General features: G+C 35.8%; 2 protein-coding genes across 2 annotated transcripts in view; one reads left to right on the forward strand and one right to left on the reverse strand.

Moving 5' to 3' along the window:
• The window catches only part of LOC115219778 (ubiquitin domain-containing protein 2), an 80,673-nt gene extending 75,350 nt beyond the window's left edge, over positions 1–5,323 (reverse strand). Inside the window, exon 1 of the mRNA XM_029790031.2 lies at positions 5,119–5,323. Coding sequence (XP_029645891.1) covers positions 5,119–5,185 — 67 coding nt within the window. The 5' untranslated portion in view covers positions 5,186–5,323. The remainder of the gene's footprint in view (positions 1–5,118) is intronic.
• A 512-nt stretch (positions 5,324–5,835) lies between these two features.
• Positions 5,836–12,392, forward strand: part of LOC115219824 (MMS19 nucleotide excision repair protein homolog) — a 60,427-nt gene continuing 53,870 nt past the window's right edge. Inside the window, exon 1 of the mRNA XM_029790105.2 lies at positions 5,836–5,953. Coding sequence (XP_029645965.1) covers positions 5,869–5,953 — 85 coding nt within the window. The 5' untranslated portion in view covers positions 5,836–5,868. The remainder of the gene's footprint in view (positions 5,954–12,392) is intronic.

Below are 12,392 nucleotides of genomic sequence, written 5' to 3' on the forward strand. Positions count from 1 at the left end.
CAAACTTGAAGAATTCCATCTGCATTAATCAACTCTAGAGATCTGAAACATTTTCAAAACTAAAATCATACTCAACTGGAATAGGTGGTAGTAAGTTCTGGGTAGTTTATTCTGAATGAGAGAACTATGTCTCTAGTGTTTACAAAATGATTCACCACTCCCTGTCTGGTCCTCATAATACAAGTTACTTGGTTACCTCACTGGTGCTGGTGCCATGTAAAAGCACCCAGTACACATTGTAAAGTGGTTGGCTTTAGGAAGGGCATCTAGCTGTAGAAACCATGTCAAAGCAACAGAGCCAGGAGCAGTTCTCTGCATTGCCAGTTCCTGTAAACTGCACAACCAAAGCTAGCATGAAAAACAGACATCAACTGATGATGATACACTCATTCACTCACACACACAGGTGCAGGTATGGTTGTGTGGAAAGAAGTTTGTTCCCCAACCACATAGTTCTGGGTTCAGTCCCAGTGTGTGGCACATCTACTATAACCACAGCCCTGGGCAAGCCAAAACCTTGAGATTGGATCTGGAAGGTGAGAACTTTGTGTGTATGTGTGTGTCCGTCCTTGTCCTGACATCACATGATAGTTGTAAATGATTATCACCGTCATACAAGCAGTGTTGTTCATTTTCAATATTCTCTCTAGTCATGGAGGGGAAATATTACCTTGCTTGGAAACAGGTGAGGAATGGCAACAGGAAAAGCATCTGGCCATAAAAAAAAATCTGCTTCAATATACTTCTTCCGACCCATTCAAGCATGGAAGAGTGGACGTTAAAATGACGATGATGAAGGGTGGAAATGTGTGCGTGTGTGTTCATGGCTACAACTTGGTGCCCTTTGACCGTTTCCTCAGAACTTAATGAAAAACGCATACTTTTAATGAGATTTGTGTGGGGTTAAGATTTCGAGGATACACACTATAATTATGTGGATTAAATTTAAGAAGAAAAAAATTATATGTGAAGTTTCAGGTAATTTTCCGCGTATTTTTCTCCTTTTTCGTTTTAGTTATGCTTGAAACATCAACATTAAATAATCTACACGTCCGAAAACATATTTCAGCAAAATGTTATTTAAAGGCATGCGTTTTAAGGAGAGTTATGAGGAAACAAAATCCGCAAGCAGGAAAAAATGGTTCGCGTAGTCGTCCTCACGAAAAAAGATAAATAATAATAAATAATAATGATGATGATTTCAAATTTTAGCACAAGAGGAGGAGGTAAGTCGATTACATTGACGCCAATGCGTAACTGGTACTTATTTTATCGACCCCGAAAGGATGAAAGGCAAAGTCGACCTCGGCGGAAGTTGAACTTACAATGTAAAGACGGACGAAATGTTGCTAAGCATTTTGCCCGGCATGCTAACGATTCTGCCAGCTCACTGCCTTAATAATAAGAAATTTTGTCAACCTATACCATCGATAACATATCTCTGCCAAATTTCATTAAAAAATATGCATTTTTCAAAGAAGCGGGGCACTAAACTGCATTTGTGTCTTCAGAAGTATTGTTTGTGGTTATTATTTCACGAAACCCTCCCCCGCACGTGTGGCCTTGTGCCAGTGTTGGGAAATCGATAATATGACAAGAATTCATATTGGTTCAATATGTATCGAATAAAACTTATTGCTATCTTTCTCTCTTTCAATCAACCGAGCCAAGAGGATGAAAGGTGGTTGGAATGCGCCCCTTCCACCTGCTGGAAACGGCACAGAAAAACATTCTCCCTTATAAAACACTTCCTTTTATCTTAAAACGGGGAGGGGGGAAAAAGAAAAGAAAAGAAAGAAAGAAAGCAAACACATTTCATAATGTAGTCCTGGTTAGGGTGCTCAGAAATTAGAGAGAATGACCATTGTTGGAATTATTTCGAATAGAACTAACCTGGGGGCTGAAACGATTACAGCAACTCAAATTTTCCAACCGAGTTCAGCGGGGTTTGTGTGTTTGCGTGTATATATATATATATACACTGTTCACTTTCCAGACATTTGTACATTACTGCATTTGCTTTATACACACTTTTGACAAGTTGTGGTGCACTTGAGCACTGTATACAATAATTTCATTATTATTATTATATACACACACACATAAATAAGCACATAGGTGTAAAACAAGGAGAGAAAGAAAGTACTTGAATGCCAAAAGTTGAATAATATAGTATATTATTAAGTTTGAAACTGTTTAGCTTCAATGGCATGTATATATATCTTGCGCCCCCACACGTGCCTGTTTTCCCGACAGCATAAATACAAACACAACTGAACTCTTTATCATAAGGTTATGTGTGAGTCATTATAATATGCTTTTAGGACTTAATCTGCCTTTCTTTACTTCCTCTACACACAGCAATTTCAAAGAGCAAAAAAATAACAAAGGAAAAAAAACAAAAAAAAAAGGCTAAGAATGAAACAAAAAGAAAAGTTTCAACCAGAATTCTCCTTTTAAAGCTTAATTATTTTTACTTCCAAGATTTTTTTTCTCGTTATTCTTTAGAGAAAAATATGGCGAAATTATAAACAAAAATTGAAAGTATAATGCCAAAAACAACAGATTCTAAAATTTCTTGGTCAATAATAGAAATTAATTAAATATCTGTCTATCTATTTATGCATGTATCGTCTATCTATAGCTTCTTCAAGTTCCATTTAATATGTACAGGATGTTGAACTGTGTGTGAGCACATTGCAGTCTTGTCGAAACTATTGGCAAGTCTGAAACACTCTGAGTTCCTGAACGGAATACTGAATCAAAAGATTTAAATAAATAAAGAGATGAATAAAGAGAAGAAAAAAAAATATTGATACCCCCAAAATTAATGCCAACAATTTTTTTTTATAGCACTGGGGGTGATTGATAACGAAGAAAATAAAAGGCGTTTCTTATATAATATCGAGTTTAAATGGTGTTTCTTTTTTAAAAACTGATATCGTGCATATTGGTGAAAAAAAATCTGGTAGGAAGACGTGTGGATATAATAAAAGCTAATATAAAGGAATAAACATTTTAAAAATGCCAAACCAAAAATCTGTTAGTGGTAAATAAGCTAGGACACTCATCACAGACATCATCATCTCTTCAGCAGCAACATTATGTTTCTACATAGATACCAAATCAATTATTATTATTATTTTTTTTTTGGCCATGCTAGTTCCCCCCATTTATCCAAGAAGAATGCTGGCATCAGAGGAGAGTAAATGGCCCAGTGGTTCTGGCATGTGTAAGGGAGAGAGAGTGGGAATTAGAGTAAAAAAAAAAATTGGCAAGAAAAATGTGGCGATCTCTGACAAGGAGGAGGAATGAGGGGAAATAAAGATCTTGTTGCTTTCAAAATATGGCAGTGGGATGGGATAGAAGAATAAACGCAACGACGATGGCCAAAAAGCTGGCTGTCCGACCACTCCAGCACCGATTTAGGGCAAACATGCTGAAAATAATAATATTTAGAGTTTATCATGTAGGATTTTATATCAGAAAAAAAAATAGGAGGAGGTGGATTTGATAAGAAAAAAAAAAATTGGTGGATGATTCGATAACTATGGAAATAGTAATTTCTCCCAAATGGAAAAATAGTCCTAAAGAAGGAAACGGAAAAAAGAAACAGAATTAATTCAATGTATGGCACAAGAAGAAGAATAAGTTAGTAAATTTCAATGAAAGCGAGTCGAGTAGTTTTAGTTCTATAAGGAATAACTGTAGTTTTATATAAAGAGATTTTTACTCGACTTGGTCAACAAAAACTGCCCACAAAAGACTTTTTCAATAGGAAAAAAAAAAAAAATTGTAGAATCGAAGCTTTGTTATTTTTTTTTTATTTCCTTTATTTCATTGTTTCATGAATGTCAGAATAGAGAAGAATTCTTTCTCTCTCTCTCTCTTGCAGACTTGTGTGGACATAAAGGCGGAGAAAGAGAGAGAGAGAGAGAGACAGGCCTTCTAGAAGGTGGTGCTCAATTAGAAAGAAAAAAAGAGAGCTAATGATGAATTATAATGAAAAAAAATGTTTTAAATTGTTCCGAAAATACTGAAGAAAAATGTTAAAGTGAAAACAGCGAGTGAGACCCGGAGACATCGGATGCATGGAAAGAGAAATTGGTAAAATCTCAAATGCTAAGCAGACACTAAGTTGATCTCTGTATGATTAAGCACCAAGGTTGGGGGGTTTAATATTATTCCATTTAATCCCATTCTTTTGCAATTTTAGTTATTTTATTTTTTTTTTAATATTCTCTGACGTGGATATTTTCTTTTGTTCTGGAAAATCCTACCTTCCAAGTATATAAATAAATAAATGAAAAAATGCGGGGAAAATAAAACAAATAAATGGCAGCAAAGTAGGAAGTGATGATGGTCGTTTCTTGTATTTTCCAAGTGTGGAGAGGATTTTTTCATATACGAGCAAACCAGCTGCTGCCAGCTTAGGTTTAGTTCTTGACTAAATCTGTGTATATTCGTAGTTGTGGAGATATTTCATGGTCTTATAAGATACGATAGGATACGAAGATATGAATGTAGAAGCAAAGATACATGAGAGAGAACAGAGAAGAGGCGAGCAACTTGCTGTCGTCCTCCGTTCAGTCATTGTTACGAAAACGGTGAAACCATTAAACGAATCGGGAATATATATATATATGCAGTGGGGGGTTTTGTTTTCTCTCTCCCCCAGCTTTTATTATTTAGTTAGTCAATTTAAAAGATAAAATTTCATGAATTCGAAGCAGTAGTGGTTAATTAAAGACTAGAAAAAGCACTCGGAGGAGATCAGAAATAAGAGCAGATGGAAGGGAAAAACGGGAATACGGTGCGATGAAAAACAGCCAGAGAAAATCTACACGAAATGAATTAAATGTGGATGTGTGTATATATGGAAATGTGTTTAGGATGAAGAGAAATATATAAGAGGGTTGGGGGAATTTGGTGATATTTGTGTTCCCTGGTGAGGGTGTTTGGGAATGAGAGGAAGAAAATGAGGTATTTTTTGTGGCTGTGGAGTCTCGATTATGGTGAGGAGCGCTGCTACAATCAACAACTCAGCTGAGAAGAGAGAGAAAGGATCATAAACAAACAGGAAATATATATATGTAAATCTTAATGTTTTTCGCCTACCCGTGACATCGGAAGATTCTCCAGAGGGTGGCCCGTTGTCTCTGTGTGCTCCAATACACCCTCCCATTTCATCTAGGGAAAGGTGGAGGACAGTTGAGCCAAAATAATCCGCTTGTAGAGGGAACCCCCTTCGAAGTGCAGCCGATCACAACCACCGCGGCTTGGCCTGCTTCTCGTTCGATGACGTCACAATGCCGCCGTCTGTTTCGCAGTCGCAGCTCTGGACGCGCTTTGATACGTCAAAATTCATGGATCTCCTTCAAATACTCACCATGCCTGCTTTTATTATCTCACTGCTCTAGCATCGTACAGCCATCCTACATTTATTACTATTCAAACCCAGCCATTGTAAATATTTATTATAGCCACGTTATATATGCATATATAGAAACGCAACTTGCAATATTGTTCATGCCTCTCTCTCTCTCTCTATCTATCTATCTATCTATATCTCTCTCTCTCTCTCTCACTTTTTTTTTCTCTTATATAAATTCCAGAACATAAATTTTAATTTAAAACAAAAAAACCGGATATTTTGATATATAAAATATCTGAAATTTTTTTTTAGAAAAAAAAAAAAGTCAGCGATTTTAATGTGTTTATTTTAGTATAAATGTAGCTAAAAAAGCGTGTGTGTGTGTGTATATGTGTGTGTTGCTTGGTTCAGTGTGTTGATGTTGCTGCATGTATGTGTATGTGTCATAGATCCCTGTTATTGATGACGTCAGAATTATTGTGTTCTTGACAGAAATGGCCGCTTCCAGCACGTGGAGTAACATTGTGGAGAACTATTTGGCCGGAGTCAATGATTCTGCTGCCTCACAAATTGCAATTGGTTTGTTGTCAACACTTTACTACATCATTCTCAGATATATCTAGCTGAAAAGCCCATGTCCTGTCGCTGTAAACCCATGTATTAATTGTCATTAATTGCGATGGTCGATGACTTTGTGTCATCGGACAAACAATGTTTGTATCGTTTCCAGCCACAAGTGTCCTTCCTGTTGCATTAATTCCTCTTGTCCATATATATTCTTCGTGATCTATGTTTTAAACTTCAAATGTGTCTGAATATATGTATGGATGTCTTGCTACCATCACGAATAAGCAAATCTGTTACATGTTTACGCATATATACCCACATATATATATATATCTGTGTGTGCATGCTAGAGATATGTCAATATGTTGGTTATGTTTTCTTTTAATTCTTAGAATGTCTGTTTTCCTTCAACCTGGGATTTTTTTTTATTACGTACAATTAAAAGTTACTGTATTAGCTCCAGTTATTTGCCAAAATATTCAAAGAATGGCAACAGCTCTCTAAACGTTTGTCTGTTGAGACATGAACCCGTTCACCCAGTGGAGATAATTGTTATTGAAGTCTCAAAACTAATTTAAAATACCTGTACAATTGGACACTTCTTAGCAATGATCTAATGTTCTTTTTTATTGTTTGTAGTCAAAAATCCAGTCCTGTTTCTAAAGATATGGCTCTCTGTTCCGTCTGTCATTGTAAAGTTTATTTGCTCTAAAACCCAATTTTATTGAAAAGTAATTAAACTCAGACAGAAGCTGACATTACTTTAGTTTTTATCTTTTTGGCAGACTTTATCATCATAATCACAATTATTATTTTTATTAAATGTCTATATTTTTGCTCTCCTTAATTAGATTTTATTGACAAAACAATTCTAAAAATATTGTGCAGCATTGTTATTTAAAAAAAAATTTAATTATATATTTGTTCATATTGGATATTAGCCAGCATAGGAGTTATTTATAACTTACAAAAATTCAATTGTCAAACATTATTAAACCGTATTCTTTGTATAATCACATATTAATATATTATCTGTTAATGAAACCATAACCTTTCCTTGTTGTTAATGACCTCCCAGTCCGTATATTTCATTCCTCCAGACCTTCCTCTATGCTGTCAATCAATATCAGCGGATTATTGATTAGCAAAAACCTGACTGACTCTGTTTATGTTTATAGAACACATAAATATATATTTATTTAGCAATACGTTTTACAGTAATCGTTAAGCCACAGCTATGAAATTCGTTCTCAGAATAATTTAAAATATATAAACAAAGTCATACTCCTCTCCTGTCCAACAGTCTTCCACTGTTGGAAAGTGGACGCCAAAATAGAAACCATTTGAATTTTCAACATTCGATATTTTGGATTATATATATATATATATATATATATATATATATATATGTATGTATATATATATATATCATATCATTCATATATAGATATCATGTATGTATATATCATTCATATATAAATTCTCTTAACTTTTAGTACCAAAATGTTTCAAAAACTTTGAGAAATGTTCCACCTTTCAAATGCAATATTTAGTTTTTAAGTGTTTATATTTACTTTAACTTAATTGAAGAAACACATTTACTTTACTTCATACGTCCCTCAATTCTTTGACAACTTTCAACAAACCTAAATTATGTTTTCGCTATGACAGAAAAGCAAAAATATGAATGCCTATATCATTTCCCAAAATTGTTCGTTGTAAACTTTTTGTCGTGCGCGCGCGTGTATGTATATATGTATATATGCTTTCTTATTTGGGGCTAATAATACTTGGGTGGTACTTTTATTTTATCGATTGCGGGGTGGGATGAAAGGCAAAGTTGATATCGGGACGTTAAGAGCAGAAACAAAATACCGCGTGTCATCATCCTTCCCTCAACGAATGCTCCGACGATTCTGCGAATCCACCCCATATATGTACGTGTGTGTATGTGGTGAGTGTAAATAAATCTAAACTATTGCCTCCCGGGTGTTCTACAGCAGGAAATTACTTTCTTAGCTTCTAAATCTGCGATCAGTCTTCCTCCAATTTTCTTATTCTTGTTTTCTTTTTATCTGCAGTTGCTTCATAACTTTTTTTATTCTTTGGAATTTTCTGTATGAATCCCAGAAATCTTCTGAAAATTCAAAAAATAAAGTTATGGCGTACTCAAAGCAGAATTTCGCCCGTTTATTCTAACGAACAGATAGATTCATATTTCATTTAATTATTTCAGTAAATTTATATTTGTTTAATGTAGACTGTGGTGTCTAAAGCGTCTTCTCCTGGTTCGGAAAAATCAATGATCTGGAAAGGTTTTGGAAAATCGATGTTGTACGTGTAATTATATAGACACATCCGAACATTTTGGTAGGCTTGTCGAATAATATATATTACTTGGGAAGAAAATGACGTGTGTGTATTAACATGAAGAGTGTGTTTGTACTAACTTAATGAACGAGGTACTGTCGCATTATACTTAAGTTCCACCCCTAATTCCGAAGACCACAATTGGGTCCCAACAGTATGAGAAGGTACTCGTACACATCTCCCTTCTAAGCAAGTTATGTAGATAATTATTATGTATGTAACTAAACGGATAAATCTACTTTAAAACAAATTAAAGCAACATGTCTGTTTTTGGTACTATTGCTACCCTCCCTCCCTCCTGCACTCTAACAATATCTAACCAGGAAACGATCTCAGAATCGGTTTTTCTCCCCATCTGGCGACAATCATTAAACTTCTATTATGTTTATTTTAATTTTACTTTGAAATGTGTCGGTCGATGACGGCTCAGCTAGAGTTTGTTGTTATTAATAAACTTAACAGACAGAAACTAGAAAGCTAGGATAAAAACATGAATTCCATGAAAAGGAAAGTTAAGGAATTAAGTATCCTCCCAAGAATATTATTCCGTCAAGTAGAAGGAAGGAATCGTTAAAAAAAGAAAGGAAAAAAGCCTCTTTCAAAGACAAAACTATCAGTCATCATTTAACGTCCGTTTTCCACGCTGGCATGGGTTGGACTGTTTGACTAGAATTGTTTTTTAAAGATAAAAATGTAATCAAAAACAAAGTAATTTTATACATTTGACTGGGGTAGCTATGTCTTTCCTCTGTTTCAAGATGCAACAGCTCCCGTCTAACTTTCCAACCCATGCCAGCATGGAAAGTAGACGTTAAATGATGAAGATGACATTATTAGTGTAGTTGTCATCATTTGAACTATTAACATCTGAAAGTGAAAGAGTGTTTATACTTGTTTTATGTTTGCCCCTTGGTCTGTTCTTCATTCTCCCACATTGTCTTTTTCTCTCACTTTCTTGTTCTTTGTCTGACACCCAGCCTTACTTACTCTTTGAGGTGAAAGATGAGTAGATAAGGAAAGGAAAATGTGTGGTAGCCTACCTATTAGTAATAAAAAGAAGGAAAGTGACAAATATGTAAAAACAAACAAAACAACCTAAATATAAATAAGTTTCTTCTGTCTTTACATATACATGTATATATAAAGTAATGTAAACAGCTTGGTGCAGTATAAGATCATAGAGAAAAAAATTTATTGTCACTAATTGTGAGTGAAGGGTGCTTCAGCACTGTGTGTGCTTGTGTTGGTGATATAATATTGACAGATGTTTGTAGGTCAATATGTGTATGTAGAGGGTATCTGTTGACATTTAGTCTTGCATTTGGGTTTGTGGGTGGAGTCTAGTTTGTTGCTTCACACAAGCTTGTGTTTATGTGTGTGTTTGTTTATGCTGTGAAATCTCTTCGCCACCCAAACTCTTTTTTTCCTCTTGCTTTCCCATTTCATTGATTTTCTCCATCACCCTCCACCTCCCCCCCACCATTAGTTGAATAATATAATGCACACATTATCTCTGTCAACTTTCTACAGGAACACACACACACACACACACAAACTTGTAAGTATCCTTAGAGAGACTCCCATCCTGTTGGTTACGACTGAAATGCCTTTGACCAATAAGTCCAATCAACTGATATTGCTTAGTGTGATTTGGAGCTGGCAACATGTATTAATTAAATATTGAATATTGTTATTATTATTAGGGTGGTGAGCTGGCAGAATCGTTAGCACACTGGATGAAATGCTTAGCGGTATTTCATCTGTTGCAGCGTTGTGAGTTCAAATTCCACCGAGGTCAACTTTGTCTTGCATCCTTTCAGGGTCGATAAATTAAGTACCAGTAAAACACTGGGGTTGATGCAATTGATTATCCCCCGCTCCTCCAAATTTCAGGCCTTGTGCCTATAGTAGAGAGAATTATTATTATTATTATTATTATTATTATTAAGGTGGCGAGCTAACAGAATCCTTATTGTGCTGGCCAAAATGGTTGGCTGCATTTGTCTGTCTTTACATTCTGATTTCAAATTCAGCCAAGGTCAACTTTGCCTTTCATCCTTTCAAGGTTGATAAAATAAACTGATAGAATTGTTATCACGCTGGGCAAAATGCTTAGTGGTATTTTGTCTGTTGCTTTGTTCTGAATTCAAATTCCACTGAGGTTGACTTTGCCTTTCATCCTTTCAGGGGGTCAATAAATTAAGTACCAGTAAAACACTGGGGTTGATGTAATCGACTAGTCCCCCTCCCTAGAATTTCAGGCTTTGTGCCTTTAGTAGAAAGTATTTGTGTTATTTTTCATTTCGTTTCAAAGTTTCCTGTCTTCAGACCCTAAATGTAATTTTCTAATTTTTATGTATGTCATTTACTTAATTAAACTAAATTTCACAGTATTTGACCTTTTGTTTGTATGAAGTTTTAAAAACTGTTTGAAATCTCAATAAATTGAATTTCATTATTTAAACAATCATATTATGTTAGGTTAGTTTTCTTTTGTTTGTTTTAAATGGTAACAATCAAAGCTGGAATTTGTTGTGCCATTCACATATTCTAATTAAAATTTTTTTCTAATTCTGTAATGTTGTAAATATCACAAACCCACTTTCATTGAAGCATCTACATTTGAATCAAATCATTTTGAAGTTTATTGATCACTGTAATTATTTCTAGATAAGCTAATGCCTTTACACAGTTGCTTTAGCTGCTAGAAATAGCGGCAAATCTCCCTCAAACCACACCATAGCATCTTTAAAAAGTAGGAGGGCATGTTGAATAATGTGGTTTTGATAACAAGAAGGGATGATGATGATCATCATCATCATCGTTTAACGTCCGTTTTCCATGCTAGCACAGGTTGGACGGTTCGACCGGGGTCTGGGAAGCCAGGCAGCTACACCAGGCTCCAGTCTGATCTGGCAGTGTTTCTGCAGCTGGATACCCTTCCTAACGCCAACCACTCCGTGAGTGTAGTGGGTGCTTTTTATGTGCCACCGGCACAGGTGCCAGGGCAAGCTGGCAGCGGCCATGATCGGTTGATGCTTTTTACGTGCCACTGGCACAGAAGCCAGTCAGGCCACATTCGGATGGTGCTTTTTACGTGCCACCGGCACAAGTATCACCACAATTGGAAAGCGCTTTGATCATATGTCTGACCACTGTGCTGGACGACAACTCCTTTTAATTTTGTTTATGCATTATACTTATGTACATACATACGTATGCATGCATGCTGGTGTTACATAAGAACACACCTGTGCTGGTGCCACATGAAAATCTCCCATGTTGGTACCACATAAAATGCATCCAGTATACTCTGTAAAGTGGTGGGCATAAGGAAGGGCATCCAGCTGTAGAAGCCATGCCACAAGAAACAACTGGAGCCTGGTGCAACTTGCCTGTTTGCCAGACTGGTCAAACCACCCAACCCATGCCAGCATGGAAAACAGACACTAGATGATGATGATGATGATGATGATGATATATATTGACGGTGCATATAGATATAAAGAGAAATGGTTAATGAATAAATCTTATTGAACTGCTCGTCTAGTCATATTGACTCGTTGGCAGCTTAATTAATTCAGCATAGTTTGAATAGTTTTTGTCAATATCCATAGACTGTCTTTGTTGGAAATTGTCCTTCATAATATTTTAATGCTACTTGGGTGGTTGTCTGTTGGCTGGAATAGAATGCACTGGGCTAAATGTTTGTAGTTGTTGTGTTGAGAGAAGAAATATAACAAGAGTAGTCAGGAGATGAAACAAACAGATAGGAGTGACTGCCACCACTGACTCTGTTTAGCCAGTTTTTATCAGAGACCACTATTATAATCAGGGTAGAGCCATATCTTCAGTTATTAGTACACTGTACAACCATTCACTGTATGGTGGTGATGGTGGTTCTATGTGGTCATTGAACCTGTTACAAACAGCAGCCAGATCTCTCTTTAATTCTAATTTTGGTACAAGGCCAGTTATTTTGAGGAGACAGGGAGGAAGTCAATTAGGTTGACACCAGTGCTTTCAGCTGGTGCTTATTTTATCAAACCCCAAAAGGATGATTGGCAAAAGTTAACCTCAG

This window comes from Octopus sinensis, linkage group LG15, assembly GCF_006345805.1.
Source record: "Octopus sinensis linkage group LG15, ASM634580v1, whole genome shotgun sequence".
NCBI lineage: Eukaryota > Metazoa > Mollusca > Cephalopoda > Octopoda > Octopodidae > Octopus > Octopus sinensis.